Source organism: Penaeus chinensis, chromosome 10, assembly GCF_019202785.1.
Source record: "Penaeus chinensis breed Huanghai No. 1 chromosome 10, ASM1920278v2, whole genome shotgun sequence".
NCBI classification, from domain to species: Eukaryota; Metazoa; Arthropoda; class Malacostraca; order Decapoda; family Penaeidae; genus Penaeus; species Penaeus chinensis.
This window is the reverse complement of record NC_061828.1, coordinates 11401892-11419391: the sequence shown is the minus strand read 5'-3', so window position 1 is coordinate 11419391 and position 17500 is coordinate 11401892. Positions and strand designations below refer to the sequence as shown.

Genomic DNA, 17500 nt, shown 5'->3' with positions numbered 1-17500 from the left:
TGAACAACCCAGCTGCTCGGGCTAAGTTCACTGAACACGTTATTACGTTCATTCAGCAGAATAACTTCGATGGTCTGGATCTCGACTGGGAGTACCCCGTCTGCTGGCAGGTAAAGGAAAAAAGGGTGTTCAGTTAGTTATGCTTGCGCATGAATAAATGGCGTTCTCAGTTTTGCTCTTAGGTGAAATATTGGTTTTGTGTTAGTCTGTTTTGCAGTTTTATAATATGATAATTAATCGGCATCAGCGATTACGTAAGAAGAAAATACGAAACAACGCTCTCTCTAATATTTTCCAAAAAAAAAAAAAAAAAAAAAGTTTACACAAATAGAAGAAAGAACAAAAAAAAGTTACCTATGTCTCCCTACAATATAAACCGACACTGATGGCATTCGTTGACGTCTCCTAGGTGAACTGCAACAAAGGCCCCGCTTCCGACAAGGACGCCTTCTCCGCCTGGGTGAGGGAGCTCAAGATGGCCTTCGAACCTCTCGGGCTCCTGCTCTCTGCTGCCGTGTCTCCGAGCAACAAGGTCATCGACGCCGGTAAGGATCTCTTTTCGATATTGAAGTATATTTGCAAACATTTTTGAATGGCGTATATACACCTTGTGTTTAGGGAATTATGATGATGGTAACACTAATACTAGTAATAAAGATAATGATAATGATTGTTATTATCATTATTATTGTCATTATAATAATACTAATGACAATAGTTTATTATTATGATAATAACAATGATAATGCTAACATAATTAATAATGATGATAACAATAACTTTGATAATACAGTTGATGATAACAGTGATAGTAACCTCTGATCTTCATTTTGTTAACACATTCTTATTTCACCTGCAGGTTACGACGTTCCGGTTCTGAGCCAATACCTCGACTGGATCGCCGTCATGACCTACGATTACCACGGTCAGTGGGACAAGAAGACAGGTCACGTCGCCCCCATGTATGCTCACTCCACAGACGAGAATCTTGCATTTAACACAGTGAGTTTTTTTATGATTTAATTATTCTACGAGATAAATCATACATGCTAGTTGAACAATTAATATTACACATGCGACATGAGATGACGTCGCTGAATAAGTATTTTATTTTTAACGATGACAACAAATCTCTCGAGAAGATACCGAATCACTCGCTGTCCCCAAACATTTAAACTCCCAATCTCTTGCAGAACTTCACCATTCACTACTGGATCGAGAAGGGCGCCGACCGCAAGAAGCTGGTCCTGGGAATGCCCATGTACGGTCAGTCCTTCACCCTCGCCAGCAGCCAGGACAACGGCCTCCTTCAGAAGTCCTACGGAGGCGGCGATGCAGGACAATATACTCGAGCCCGCGGCTTCTTGGCCTATTATGAGGTAAGCGACATACGCCCTAATGGTTCCCTAATGGTAGACGTAAATTAATCCATGAGGTTAGATGGCCATAAGGATGGTAATGCTAGGAGGCAGAACCCTGTTTATATTTCGCCGTCAACGCATTGAAAAATATGCTTACAGACTCGTGCATATCACACCCACACCCAATCAAACACATACACACACACACACACACACACACACACACACACACACACACACACACACACACACACACACACACACACACCCACCCTAACCCGGAGAACAATCCAACGAGAACTAACCCTACCCATCCTCCCGTTGCCAGATTTGCTACAAGATCAGAGGCGGAGGCTGGACGGTCGTGCGAGACAGCGAGGGCACCATGGGACCGTACGCTTACAAGGGCAACCAGTGGGTTGGATTCGATGACGTTCACACCATCAGATACAAGGTGCGTGTTACAAGATTTGTCTGTTTATCTTTATGCGTGTATGTGTGAGTGAGTGAGTGAGTGAGTGAGTGAGTGAGTGAGTGAGTGAGTGAGTGAGTGAGTGAGTGTGTGTGTGTGTGTGTGTGTGTGTGTGTGTGTGTGTGTGTGTGTGTGTGTGTGTGTGTGTGTGTGTGTGTGAGTCTGTGTGTGTGTGTGTGTGCGTGTGTGTGTGTGTGTGTGTGTTTGTCTGTGTATGTAGTATGTATGAGTACATGAATAGGCCAACACATTTGTAAAATTTTCAGTTATATGTACGATGATTTAATGAATATTTTCCTTTCCTTTTTATTGTTCAAAATGGAAAAAAAAAGAAAACAGACAATCGGTCTCAGCGATATCACCTTTTCCATACAAAGACCACGAAACCCTAACTCGTCTCTCCGCCTTCAAACAGTCCGAATACATTAAGAAAATGGGTCTGGGCGGCGGCATGATCTGGGCCCTCGACCTCGACGACTTCAGGAACCGCTGCGACTGTGAGACGCACCCTCTCCTCAGGACAATCAACCGCGTACTGAGGAACATCCCAGTGCCGGACCCGGGATGCCCTCTGCTCGGAAGCGCCCAGCCCACCATGGGCGTTGTCGCTCCAGGTGCGCTGCGAAAGTCTCTTTTTTCGGTTCTTCTTCTTGTTTCTTCCTTTTCTTCTTCTTCATCGTCTTCTTTTATTATCATTATTAGTATTAGTATTAGTATTAGTATTAGTATTAGTATTTTCTTCTTCTTCTTCTACTTTTTTTTTCTTCCTATCCCCCCCTCCTCCTCCTCCTCCTCCTCCTCCTCCTTCTTCTCTTTCTTCTTCTTCTCTTTCTTCTTCTTTTTTGTTGAGGAGGGCTTTTTTTCTCTTCTTTTTATTTATCTCCATACAACTTTTCTTATTTTCATATGATTTTTTTCTTTTACTTTATTTTCATATCACCGTTTTCTTATTTTTCTTTATTTCTGGGTATCTATTAATGCAATTACTTATTTATCTTTTCTCCATGCATTTGTTCATTGCCTTTTGCATAAATTTATTGGGCTGATTGATCATTGCAGATGTAATGTGTGTTTTTATATAGATAAACAGATACATAGAGAAATTTGTATATATATATATATATATATAGAAAATGGATATATAGATATGAATAGATAGATAAACCCTTATATACACAGAGGAACAGACAGACAGACAGGCAGCTAGATAGATAATTAATTCGACAGACAGAGAGATAGTTCCATCCAGTCAAGCTCCTCTCTAAGTCCCCTCTCCCCCCTCCTCCAGGCACCACCACTGTCGTGCGCGATCAGACCGTCACGAGCGTCGAGCCCTTGGTGACGCCCCGCATCCCGACGCCCAACACGGTCGCCCCCAGTGCGCCTAGCGGGGGCGAGTGCCAGACCGGAGAACGCCGCGCCCATCCGACCAACTGCAACATGTACTACGAGTGTGTCTTCGGCAAGCTGGAGGAGAGGAGGTGCTTCGCCGGACTGCACTGGAACGGCAAGGTAGGGCTCGAGGGCGTTTCGGCTTTTCCATAGGGTCGCTCGCAGGCACAATCAAAAAATAAAGTCGCTTGCACAAGTTGAAGTTTAAGATAAGTGTAGAAGTGATTGTAATAGTAGTAGTAGTAGTGGCAATAGCAACAACAACAAAAACAATTATATCACATTAACAACAAGATATTAATGATAAACCTACTCATTTGCACAGGACCGCTGCGACTGGCCGGATAATGCAGGATGTACCAGTGGCTCTTCACCGACCATCACTGAACCCTCCGTCCCCTCCGTCCCCTCCGTCGCCCCCTCCACCACGGCCAACCCCTGGTGGCCGAGACCGACCTCTTCCCCCAAGCCGACCCCCACCACCATCAGCACCCACATTGAGACGATCATCCCAGACACAGGATACAAGGTGAGAGAAAAAAAAGCATTTTGTGTAAACGCCAAGATGTGTGAGATTTATGATGCCGTAGAAAGGAGAAAGTATCTTATAGATGCTGTGAATAAATAGAAGGAATAGAGAAGAAATATATAACTAATGAATGAAGACACTAAAATGCGTATTATCAACGCAGGTGGTATGTTACTTTACCAACTGGGCCTGGTATCGTCAAACCGCCGGCAAGTACAGACCCGAAGACATTGATCCCAACCTCTGCACACATATTGTGTACGGTTTTGCTGTTCTGGACGGCACTCGGCTCCTTATCAAACCCCACGACACTTGGGCTGATTATGATAACAGTAAGTACTAAATGATTTCATGGAATAAGCACGTTAGCACGTTCCTACAGGTGTATTTTTTTGGTTACAAAAAGGTCATTATAAATGTAGAAAGTTTATTCATGCTTGAAGTTTATCTGTTACTTTCGGTTATTATGTAATATAGTTTCTGGATGATTGGTTATAATTTGGCTCTGTTCCAGCCTTGATGTTGGTATTCAACAAACTTAGAATGTTATACAAGTATTTCATATAATGTACCCGAATAGAAAGGGGAATCACATGCTGAAATAGTCTGTTATATTACATATAGTATCATGTTGTATCACAGAATATATCTTACTTATCTATTGTCCATTGGAAATAAGTTAGGAATCCGAGACTTGATCCAATAGATACTGAAACGTGGCACTTATCCCCGCAGAGTTCTACGAAAAGGTAACCGCACTGAGGGCGAGAGGCATCAAGGTCACAATCGCTATCGGTGGCTGGAACGACTCCGCCGGGGACAAGTACAGTCGCCTAGTGAACAATCCCGAAGCTCGTAGGAGGTTCAACGAGCATGTTATTGAGTTCATCAAGAGACACAACTTCGACGGTCTCGATCTGGATTGGGAATATCCCGTCTGCTGGCAGGTAATTGGAAGCCTTAAACAGTAACAAAAGAGTTTTCATAAAGATATTTCATGGATTGCCATCACCATAATCATCATTAAATGTAAAGTTCTGTTTCCTTCAATCATGCCTAGTGGCACTGATCAAACCTCCAATCTGAATGCTTATTTCATCACATTTAATCACATTATTCCCTTCGTAGGTGAACTGCAAGAAGGGACCTGCCTCTGACAAAGCTGCATTTGCCGAATGGATCAAGGAACTCCACTATGCTTTCAAGCCTCACGGTCTGCTCCTCTCCGCCGCCGTTTCTCCGAGCAACAAGGTCATCGACGCTGGTAAGAATATTAATAAATATTGGAAAAGTCATTATGAAGAAAAATGTGCATGCAGTATACCTGGACCCAAGTTAACAAACGCACACATAATCGAGCATGCACACACAAAAGACACACAAAACCAGAACCTCTACAAACACATACGCTTATCTAGATACGCACCAACATAAATATAAAAACACGCACACACGGGTACAGAGATTCACACATCAGTATATACATCGCAGATATTACCCTTCGTGTGTCTTACAAGATTCCGTCGACATTTCTAACGAAACGTTGATAATGATAACGACGATGTCGATGATAATAATGATAATAATAGTAATAATAATGATGATGATAATGAAAATGATAATGATAATAATAATAAAATAGTAATGATGATAGTAGTAATGATACCAATCCCAATACCTTTTCAACCACCACTTTTATAACACACGCCCATTCCTCCTTTAGGCTACGACGTCCCCGCTCTGAACAGGTACCTGGACTGGATCGCCGTCATGACCTACGATTATCACGGTCACTGGGACAAGAAGACAGGTCACGTCGCCCCCATGTATCTTCACCCTGAAGACGAGAATATATACTTCAACTCTGTAAGTTCTGGCTTGATTTTTTGTCTTTCGTTTCACAGTGGATGGTAAACCCGGCCATTCCTTGTACACAGGGGATAACAGAATGAAACAGACACTATGTCACACCAAGAATATCCATTGTAAAAAATGGAATCAAACTAAACCTTTTTATTAACCCCCCCCCCCCCCTCTCTCTCTCTCTCTCTCTCTCTCTCTCTCTCTCTCTCTCTCTCTCTCTCTCTCTCTCTCTCTCTCTCTCTCTCTCTCTCTCTCTCGATATATATATATATATACATATATATATATATATATATATATATATATATATATATATATATATATATATTACACACACACACACACACACAATATCATTAATGAAAATTATATTGATGATGATAATAATAATAGTAGTAGTAGTAGTAGTAGTAGTAGTAGTAGTAATAATAATGATAATGATAATGATAATGATAATGATAATGATAATGATAATGATAATGATGATAACAATAATAGTAATAGTAATAATAATAACAATAAGAAGATGAAGTGGAATAAGCAACAAAAGCATGACAATAATAGCAACAGCAATGATAACAACCCCCCCCCAACCGCTCCATCGCAACAGAACTTCACCATTCACTACTGGATGGAGAAGGGCGCCGACCGCAAGAAGCTGATCATGGGCATGCCACTGTACGGCCAGTCCTTCTCCCTGGCCTCGGCTTCTGACAACGGACTCAACCAGAAGGCGTACGGACGGGGCACCGCAGGAGAGTACACGAGGGCTGGCGGCTTCCTGGCTTACTATGAGGTACAGTGTATTTGTCTGGTCGTTTGGATCAGTTTATGCTTGGGCACTGTATGTGTCTGGTGTACTTTCGTGTTCATCTATCTTTCGGGGATTTTGTGGGGTTCTGTTGTTTGTCGTGGATTGTTGTTGATGTCTTTGTCGTAATAAGGGTGTTAGTATATTCGATGGTATCTTCGAAGCAAGTAAAATCATGATAATCACATTCTATTAATTTTTGACATCATGAAGTTCGGGTTAGTGAATTTCCCTAAACTTTGATATCAATATTTTGACACCGATATTTTTCTACGTGACAGATCTGCGACCGCGTCCTGAACCGTGGCTTCACCGTAGTCAAGGATCCCGAAGGCAGAATGGGTCCTTATGCCTACAATGGAAATCAGTGGTTCGGATACGATGACATCGCTATGATCAGATACAAGGTAACACGTTGTTTCTTTTCTTTGTCTGTGTGCTGCAAATAATTTCTCTCTTGCGTTTAATTCCTGCCTTACATTACATCCCATCACTCGATAAAAATCCTCAGCATTCAGTAATAAAAAAAAGGTATCAGTAAAGAAATCATAAAATCAATAGAGCTTTTTTTCCTAGCCTATACGAACGAGTCCCTCCTACTAATTCCGTGTCCCTTTTCCAGTCTGAATGGGTCAAGAAGATGGGTCTGGGCGGCGGCATGATCTGGGCCCTCGACCTCGACGACTTCAGCAACCGCTGCGGCTGCGAACCACACCCTCTCCTCCGCACCATCAACAGAGTCCTGAGGAGCCATCCCGACCCAGATCCTAGGTGCAACATGTAAGGAGGAGGAAACAGGGAGGGAGGCGTGCCGAAGGAGGGACGCTGACATCCGATTTCGACGAATCTGCTGTGTCTTAGGGATTTTTGAGATGCTGAGAGTAATAGTCGCCTTATAGGTTGTCATAGTGTGGCGTCGAGCAAGATGACCCCGAATACAATGTTTCCTTGATTATAATATCATATTAAAAAAAGGAAAAAAAAGAAGGAAAACATCACAGATAAAGAGATTAGCAATCGACGTGTCTGTAAATAAAGAACCTTTTAAAAAATGACCATACATAAGCATTCACAAGTCCCTAATCGGCGACACCTTTCCTTCTTGGGCCCACCCCTTCCTCCCCCCCTCCTCCCTCCCCGCAACCCCCGGTGCATCACTAAGGGGCATACAGGGAGTTCGGCGTGACGACCTCTGCTATGCCTTGAGGTTTGTAGTTAGCTCATCCAGGAGAGGCTAATGATTCTGCTACCTGAGCGACGAGAGGGAATAACTCCTTCTCGCCCTCTTTTCTTCCCTCCATCCGCTTCCTTTTGGCTCCTCTCTTCTCTCTTTCTCCTCCTTGTTGACATGATTGTCAGCCTCGGCAGTGCAATATAAAAGGAGAATCAGAATGAGCGCAACACTCTGCAAAAAAAAAAAAAAAAAAAATGCTACGCGATGTTTCAAAGTCGGGCTCTCACTGTCTGGTGCCTCCACCCCTCCCCCCCAGTGATAATTTATTGGAATATGAGATCGTGTTTTCTGCCACGATTTTATACTTCCTTATTGTTATTATTGTTATCATTACTGATATCTTTGTGTATTTACTTTCTACACATCTACACTTTGCTGCCAGAGTGCCAAATCTATGCTGTGTCGCGCAATGTTATTATTTTTATCTCTTATTATTATTATTATTATTATTATTATTATTATTATTATTATTATTAGCATTTTAATGATTAATTATTATTACTATGATTTATTACTGTCCTCCTATTAGGCCACGAGTCTGGCCTTGTGGCATTATATATTCTTATTATTTATCAGTAAAATATAATAAAATCCCTTATTTTTTCATTACGCCTATTCTGCTTTCACTGTGAACTGCAATGGTATATTGTACACGCTGCTGTACAATGGAAATACTGGGTATGCACGGGGATAGATGTAAGTATATACGTATTTACATATATACATATATGTGTGTGTGTGTGTGTGTGTGTGTGTGTGTGTGTGTGTGTGTGTGCGTGCGTGCGTGCGTGCGTGCGTGCGTGTGAGGAGACTAAAGAACATAAATATACTGACGAAAATCCACTGTGCTTTATAATAACCATGGTAGTAGGACTGTCATGATGAATGATAATATAGAAACGATGGTGTAATTGAAATGTATAATGCATTTTACTGAGGAAGAAGGGAAAGAGAGAGAGAGAGAGACAAGAGAGAGAGGGAGAGGAAGAGAGGAAAAGGAAAGATTGTGTGACAGAAGGCAGAGGAAGTGGGGAAAGAGATGGGAAATTGGGGGGGAGAGAGAGAAAGAGGCGAGAGAGAGAAGACAAAGACTGAGGGAGCGAGAGAGGGAAAAGAAAGATTGGAAGAGAGAGAAAGAAGGCAGATAGAGTGAGCGAAAGAGAGGGAAAAGAAAGATTGGGAGGAGGGAGAGAGAGAGAGAGAGAGAGAGAGAGAGACGGGGTAGGGAGAGAGAGAGAGAGAGAGAGAGAGAGAGAGAGAGAGAGAGAGAGAGAGAGAGAGAGAGAGAGAGAGAGAGAGAGAGAGAGAGAGAGAGAGAGAGAGAGAGAGAGAGAGAGAGAGAGAGAGAGAGAGAGAGAGAGAGAGAGACGGGGTAGGGAGAGAGAGAGAGAGAGAGAGAGAGAGAGAGAGAGACGAGGTAGGGAGAGAGAGAGAGAGAGAGAGAGAGAGAGAGAGAGAGAGAGAGAGAGAGAGAGAGAGAGAGAGAGAGAGAGAGAGAGAGAGTGAAGACAACAAGAGAGGGAAGTAAAGGAAAAATAAAAATTGAGAGAGAGAGAGAGACGAGCAAGAGAGAGTGAAGGAGAGAGAATGACGAGATAGAGTTACACAAAAATAAAATTTAAAAAAAAGGAATATAAAATGAACATGGAAAATATGTAAATGAAAAAAATTACAAAAAAAAAATCGTTAGCATAAAAATGGAAAACTGAAAGAAAGAGAAAGAGAAAAACAAAAGATATCAAATGGATATGAATGTAAACACACCATTAAATGAATTATGTGAATAAGCAGATAAACACAGATAATTAAAACATATATTCTTTTCTACGCTTAGACATGAGGAACACACGAATAAAACTGGTGTCATTATCCTTAATCCGATAGTCAATATCATCATCAATAATATTAATACTATCATTATTGTTATTATTACACTGTTATTCTTACTTGTGTTGTGGCGTATCAGAATATTCAGTATAACCAAGGCCGCTTTACGCAAATAAAATAAATTATTTCAACCCGTGTATAAGCCCCATGAGGCGGTGAGGTGGCCAGGGGAGCATTACCCCCCCCCCCCTCCCTCCGTCGCATAATGAAACCGCAACATAATGAAGTAATAAAAACTAAAGTTAAAACCGTCTCTAAGAATGACGTTAGAAATTAATTAAAAACAGAATAAGCAGAGGTAATATAAAAATGGAAACTTACTCTAAATAAATAAAACAATATTAAACTCAAGAAAAACCATGCGGTATAAAATTAAAATAAAACCAAATCATAAAACCTGAACAAAGAAAAGCACTCGTAACTATAAAGGATTATTATTATATAAAAGTATGATCACATACCAGCTCCTTTACGCGAGTCAAAGATACCTCAGACTTATCTTTATCTTTCGTAGCTTCCGGGGGCGTCGAGCCGGTTTCACTCAGAAATAAATAGGGGAAAAAAAAGAACACCACCATGTCTCTGCTGCGGCTCTGCCGAACTGATTATTTTTTGCGGCCATTGGGGGGTTGGGGGTTGGGGGGGAACGGTGACGTCACTATATGCAGATTTACAAATGAATAAAATAAAAATCTGGCTGAAGTGAGAAATAATAGGTGATTTAGTTAAAATGAGAAAAATATAAAACAATCACAATAATGAACCTGAGTAAAATAATAGTTAAATAATGTTCGTAAAAATGTTCACCCTAATCACCAAAACTTTTATATGATTTGTTTAGAATTGAATGTAACAAGGAAACTAATGGATAATCAAAACTAGTGCTGCCGACAAAGAACTGCATCTAAAAAGTAAAATGGTATGCTAACCAAAGTTTAACGAGAACCAAAGAAAATGTACCAAAACGGGCAAACTAAAAACAAATAAAAAACACGAAATCAAGGAGAAAAACCGCTAAAGATAAGAGTAAAAGGATGGAATCCGCAGGTGGAGGAATGCCGTGACGGGAAAGCGCAGTTGGCCCGACCAGGGAGCGCGGGGGAGGATGCTCGACGTCGCGAGAGAGAACGTCGCGCGTGGCGACTAATTACACTATATTGTCATTATCATTATCGGGATTGTAGTTATTATTGTTGTTATTATTATCATCTTCATCATTGTCATATTATCAATATTATAATGATTATCGTTCTTATTCTTTTTCTTATTCTTACAATTATTATTACTTGCACATCATCATCATCATTATTGTTATAACTACTATTATTAGTACTAGTATTGATTATTATTAGTTATTAGTAACATGGGTTCGGGCATGGACATGGATATGGACATGCCAAGACTCGCTACTTGAATGACGTTGAAGTTATCAAGCAAAATAAAGATTTATTCTCTAAATTAAATTTTGTAAATATGTTAAATCCGAAATGCAGTTTCCTCTAAAACTGTGTTACCAGCTTTTCTTAGTACCTTTTCCCTTATTTCTCTTTCTCTATCATTCTTTCTCTTTGGCGCCGTCTCCAAAGTACCAAGATAACCCCTGAAGAGGGTGATGGTCGTCAAAGTTTTTGTTTTTGTTTTTTGTTTTTTTATGGTTGTTTGGGTCCTTTGGATTGTTTAGCAACCGCGTTTTCTTCGAATACTTTTATTTACATATTTCCTCTGCGCGTCATGCCTGGGGCGTGGCCTGGGTGTCTCTTTCGGGGTATAAGTACCCATGGTTTTAGAAAAGGCAAACATCTCGGTCTTGACTTCGATTCTATCTTCGGTCCTCACTGCGTTCCGGAAGGTTGTGAATTATATTTGTGCTCTCTCTCTATTGGATTTACTTCGCTTTGCTCCAGGATTGCTGTCTGGATCTCCTCGCAATAGTTAAGTTATCTATTATGGTTATGTGTATGAAACAACTGGTCTCTTCTGAATCTATGAAAGTTCTAGAGAGCTCCGTACCTTCAGTGTTGCCACTAATTACTATGACTAAGTTATCACTTAGTCGTCTTTCTTCTCACCTTGAGGATTCGTACTTTTTTCTAAACCAAAGCTGCTCAGGCAGTCTTCGTGGTCTGCTCCCCTTTGGTGTTCTTTGCCTTTTGACTTGGCCCCTGTTTCCAATCTATTTCTTCCATTTTGATGTTTATTGTACCTGCAGAAGTGTTTTTACTAAGCGTTTATCAGCACTATCTTTTTCTCATTTTCCTAAGTTAATCTCCATTTTGGGTTGAAGATTAACTTCATGAATTTAGGGATCTGTATGTCTTCGTGCTGACACCTTGGTAAAAGCAGTTATGGAGTTGGGACGCTAACTTAGGGATGATTATATTTTTATGTTTATGTGTATCTGGATTTGGTTTCCCATGTGTATCACACCTCCGCTGGGATAACCTAGTGATGCACGCATCTGTAAATATTTTCCATGACTGACCAACCTGCACAACTCCCTATTGAGTGTGACTTTCTCCTCAATAAACACCGAACCATATCATCCCCATCCAAAAAAATTAAAGCAGTGTGCTTAAACTCAACTTCTCCTAAACAGCATATTTCTGGTTACTTTGCTATCTCGTAACCCCTGAAAGGCTGTAAAAAGGTTAGGTATCTCAGAGAACATCCAAGCTGATCTCTTACCCTCTATCGTAAGAAGAACAGACTAGAAATACCACTGAAATCGTTACTCCTGCGATCCCACTTCTCGCAATCGAATGCTCAACCGAAAAGAATAATAACAATTTTAGGATCTTGCATTTCTCTTCAAGCACAGTCACGTAAATGCTATCTCCCTTTTTCACATCTACACACTCACGCATCCAGCATTCAGCATAAACACTCTGGATTTTCCTTTTCTCCTTTTTTTTATACAACATTCACACACATATACACAAAAAACACGGTTCCCGAACCTACTAGTCGGGTGGTGGCAGCGGCAGACGAATCTTTTCCCAAGTAAAAATCTTTATTCTCGCTTGAGCAGATGCATTAAAGGCTACTGGGTCTCCGCCCCGCGACAATTATTATTATCATTATTATTATTATTATTATCATTGTTTTGTTGTTGTTGTTGTTGTTGTTGTTATTATCATTATTATTATCACTACCATTATCATAATTAATGTTATTGTTATTGTTATTGTTGTTGCTATTGTTATTGTTGTTGCTGTTGTTATTGTTATTGTTATTGTTATTATCATTATCATTACTACTATTATTACTATTATCATTATCCATATCATATCATCTTCATCATTAACATTACATCATCATCACCGTCATTTTCATCATCACCGTCATCATCATCATCACCGTCATCATCATCATCACAGTCATCCTCATCATCATCATCATCATCACCGTCATCATCATCATCACAGTCATCATCATCATCATCACCGCCATCATCATCATCACTGTCATCATCATCATCATCATCATCATCATCACCGTCATCATCATCATAATCATCATCATCCTCATCATCATTGTTATCATTATCATTGATCCCCCTCGATATCTATATATGAATATGTATTCGTACAGTTGTATCAGACAGATCTTACAGTCTGGAATAATACATTTTTCATTCATGCCTTAAATATTCAGTCTTAAATATTTTTTAATTCATTCGTTTCTCATCCATATCTTATTCGTACACAGCCTTCTCATTCACAATGTCCTCATTCATACCATTTTCCATTCGTACTTTCCCTCAGTTTCTTTGGACTGTCATTTGCATTCATAAGAAGCTCCTGCGAGAGTGCGAAGAGCATGGATTCCTTTAGTTCCGATGCCTGCTTTAGCCTTTAATCGGCGTGCAGCTGTTTCCATGGATGAAATGCATCTTGGATAACACCAAATAGACGGTGAGGATTTTCCCTAGGCATGTGCCTGTCCGTAGCTGCCCAAACATGTTCGATGGCAATGAATGGCACAAAATTCTTGGGGTATTGCCGAAACCACGCCGTTAGACTGTTATGATGAACTAGAAAAAAGGGTTCTGATTTGGGGAAAGCCAGAGCTCACTGCGGGCAACGTCCGCGTAACGTGCGCCCGTGAATCGCCTGCCCCTCTCAAACACATCCACTCAAACAGGCCAGTAATGATTCTACGCTCCTTGTGCTCTCATAAACACAATATATATATATATATATATATATATATATATATATACATTTTTGTGTATATGTGTAAGGATATTATTATGCCAGAAGGTTTACTTTAGCAGATATCCTTGGTTCTGGACGTTCTCTGTTTATACACAGGAATATATATGTATGATTGGGAAGATTGGAGTTCAATTAAAAAGATAAAAAACCTTTAACCATTTATTTTCAAACTTAAATATAAATTATACACACACTACAAAAACAACACACACTACAAAAACAAAAACAATGTTTCCCAAAATTCCTCTCGTTCATGCACTACAAGTCATATCAAGTCAAGTTCATATCTGTTCACTTCCACTTTCACTTTCACTTTTTCACTTTTTCTTGTTTTCGACGATGTCACTGACGAACTGCAGGATTCCGACACGTCTATATCCCCCGTCTCGGTCTGTCTCCTTGCATGCGGTCTTTAGGGGTAGTCAGTTTACCGATGGAAGGAAAATGCGCTGTTACTGCTACTGCTACTGTGACCTCGCACAAGCGCCACCAGTTGAGCTATCCACAGCTATTCCCTTCCACGCACCTCGTTACCTTTCACCCGCGCTTTTCACACCACCTACACACATACGCACACATCCAAACAACCACAGGCAGGTCGTCCAAGCTTAAAGCTGTGGTTGTGTGCCTGACAAATACCCCCCTGATAATTTAAGAAATTGTCAATTTCTTTAGATTACTAAACATAAGCACAGATTCACGCTTCTTAAAGTTTACCGCCACCTTAAAGTCTACTCAAACAATCTGCACCTACGTTCTCGCGACCCGCAATGTTCTTTACGGTGTAGTTGAATTGTTGCATATACATAGACCATCGCATCAACCTTCCATTTAAATGATTGGCCGAATTAAGATATTTTAGAGGCTGATGGTCCGATTCTATCACAAAAGCTTTACCGTACAAATATTGATAAAATTTACTTACGGCCCACACTACCGCTAAACACTCCTTCTCGATTACCGAATAATTTCGCTCGGCTCCCTTTAATTTCTTACTCGCGTAGAGTACTGGCCAACGCTGCCCATCCTGATACTGCAAAAGCACCGCACCTAATCCTACCTCCGAAGCGTCAACTTGCAACACGAAGTCTTTAGACATGTCGGGGAGTTTAAGAATAGGACGAGTGCTTAATGCTTCTTTTAGCTTATTAAACGCATCTTCGTGACAAATTTCCCACCTTACGTTATTAGGCTGAGATTTTTTAATTAGTTCATAAAGAGGCGCGGCAATTGTGGCATAATCGGGTATATAATGTCGGTAGTACCCTGTTAGACCAAGAAAAGATCTGATTTGCCTCTTAGTTTTCGGAACAGCCATATCCATTATCTTGTTTACCTTATCCGCGGTTGTTTGCGTCATCTCGCCCCCCACATCGCTTCCCAGGTACTCTATGGTAAAATACCCAATCTCCGTTTTCGACGGGCGAGCGGTGAGCGATGCATTTGCCAGAATGTTAAGAACTTTTATCAACGTTTCAATGTGTTCCTTCCATCCTTTCGTGTGAACTAACAAATCATCGACGAACATCTCTACGTTAGCGGTATCGTTGAACAATTTCCGCATCATACGGTTGAACGTAGCACTTGCATTAATTAGTCCAAAAGGTACAACTTTAAATTGCATCAACCCTTTGTTCGTTTGGAATGCCGTGATTGGCTTACTTTGTTCATCTATGGGGATTTGCCAATACCCGCGGGAAAGATCAATCTTTGTGAAATACCGACTGCCGCTAATACGAGTCATCATCAAGTCCTGATCTGGCATGGGCTCAGAGTCAAATACCGTCAACTTATTTATCTTGCGACTGTCTAAACAAACGCGATCACTCCCGTCCTTTTTCTTCACAGCGATTAGCGGGTTCGAGTAGGGCGAGGTTGAAGGCTCTATCACGTCTAACTCGAGCATCCGATCTACTTCATCTGCGATATTCTGTTGCAACGCATAAGGAATAGGATATGGTTTAGTATTTACTGGCCTATCACTAGTTAGATTAACCGTGTGCTCAATGACATCTGTTCTTCCCGGGACATCCGTGAATACCGCGCTAAACTCCGACAATACGTTCGCCACATCGCGTTTCTGGTCCGCGCTCAATTCCTCATTTACTCTTACGTTACTCACGTCTTCCTCCTGTACATAACTTGGGACGGTAATTACTTCGCCACCCTCGTCGTGGTCTTCGCAAACTACTGCCACGCAAGCAAGGACTGAATCATCTCCATTCTCTTGTTCACTATTCTCATCAACGTTACTCTTACCGCTGATCACGTCACGCATTACTTTAACATCGCATGTTGCATCACTGCGTTCCACATCTTTATTAGGTTTACTGTCGCCTTCTTTGACGAACCGCTCATGATAGCGCTTGATCATATTTATATGGTACTTACGCTCTGTACCGTTTACATCTAGCACGTAGTTATATCTGTTGGCCTTCTTAATGACCTTGAATGGTCCTTGCCACTGCAATAGGAGTTTATTATGACTAGTGGGAAGTAGGAGTATCACTTTATCTCCGACATTAACCTCCCTCTCGCGCGCACGCTTATCATAATAATACTGGTAACTGTCTCCAGCTTTTTCCAATTCCTCCTGCGCTAATTTACACGTCTCTTGCAACCTCTCCCTTAAATTAACCACGTACTCGTATGTGGTCCGCGTGTCGTCCTCAATTGCCTCTCGATCGCCCTCCCACAGTTCGCGCAACAAGGCGAGTGGCCCGCGCACTGAATGACCGTAGACAAGTTCAAACGGTGAAAACTTCGTGCTTGTTTGCGGAACTTCGCGATACGAAAATAGAAGCGGATCTATAAATCGCGGCCACATTTTCGGTTGCTCTTGACACATACGCTTCAGCATCTTTTTTAAAACGCCATTGAACCTTTCAACCAGACCATTACTCATCGCATGGTACGGTGTGGTTGTTAAACTCCTTATAGACAGCAAACGATTAAATTCCCTCATCATCTCTGATGTAAACTGGCTACCCCTGTCTGACATAACTTCTTTCGGGATCCCAACGCGACTGAAAACCGAGAGTAATGCTTCTGCAACGGTGCACGTGTCAATATTTTTCAAAGCGATCGCTTCCGGGTAACGCGTCGCGTAATCAACAATCGTAAGCATATACCGCGATCCATCATTCGCCCGAGGCTCTATCGGACCTACTATATCCACGGCGACTCGTTGAAAAGGCTCCTGGATAAGCGGCACTCTTCCCATCTTGACTCGGCTGACACGCCCCTTGTCGACCGTGCGTTGACATACGTCACAGGACCTGCAATATCGTGTTATTTCTACACCCATCCCCGGCCAGAAAAAGTTACTTTGAATCCGCGCTGTGGTCTTTTTTATCCCGAGATGCCCTCCCATGAGGGAATCGTGGGCCAGCCCGATCACCGCGTCCCGAAAAGACTCAGGCACCACTAACTGCTCAGTCACCTGCTGTGTCCTTTGAACGCGCCGGTATAACGCGCCGCGCTTCACCACGAAGCTGTGCGTCTCACCCTCGGACTTACCACTGAATACTCTTTTTGACTCGGCATACTCGCGAATTTTATCAAGAGTTTTATCTTCCCTTTGCAACTTACCTATATGTTTGTTTTTAAGATTTTTTAAAACGTCTTTTACTTTAAGTTTTGACTGACCTCGAACACACTTTTCTTCCTCTTTCTTCTGCAACCTTGTCGTCACCGCACTCACCTGCACACTCATTCCACCATCAGTCGATCCC

The 17500-nt window shown here is 41.4% G+C and overlaps 2 protein-coding genes across 5 annotated transcripts in view; one reads left to right on the top strand and one right to left on the bottom strand.

Annotated features, from left to right (window-relative positions):
• The window catches only part of LOC125029412 (probable chitinase 10), an 82621-nt gene extending 74365 nt beyond the window's left edge, over positions 1–8256 (top strand). For 3 of the 4 annotated variants that reach the window (XM_047619262.1, XM_047619261.1, XM_047619260.1), the window contains 15 exons: positions 1–110; positions 410–545; positions 860–1002; positions 1194–1379; positions 1690–1815; positions 2249–2447; positions 3122–3345; positions 3551–3754; positions 3918–4086; positions 4490–4701; positions 4883–5018; positions 5478–5620; positions 6228–6413; positions 6710–6835; positions 7051–8256. The exon at positions 1–110 is cut by the window's left edge and continues 102 nt beyond it. In XM_047619262.1, coding sequence (XP_047475218.1) covers positions 1–110; positions 410–545; positions 860–1002; positions 1194–1379; positions 1690–1815; positions 2249–2447; positions 3122–3345; positions 3551–3754; positions 3918–4086; positions 4490–4701; positions 4883–5018; positions 5478–5620; positions 6228–6413; positions 6710–6835; positions 7051–7212 — 2462 coding nt within the window. In that variant the 3' untranslated portion in view covers positions 7213–8256. The remainder of the gene's footprint in view (positions 111–409; positions 546–859; positions 1003–1193; positions 1380–1689; positions 1816–2248; positions 2448–3121; positions 3346–3550; positions 3755–3917; positions 4087–4489; positions 4702–4882; positions 5019–5477; positions 5621–6227; positions 6414–6709; positions 6836–7050) is intronic. The other variant, XM_047619263.1, reaches the window with a different exon arrangement.
• A 5147-nt stretch (positions 8257–13403) lies between these two features.
• Positions 13404–17500, bottom strand: part of LOC125029857 — a 5334-nt gene continuing 1237 nt past the window's right edge. Inside the window, exons 3-4 of the mRNA XM_047620036.1 lie at positions 14517–17500; positions 13404–13582 (exon numbers count right to left, since the gene is read on the bottom strand). The exon at positions 14517–17500 is cut by the window's right edge and continues 34 nt beyond it. Coding sequence (XP_047475992.1) covers positions 13404–13582; positions 14517–17500 — 3163 coding nt within the window. The remainder of the gene's footprint in view (positions 13583–14516) is intronic.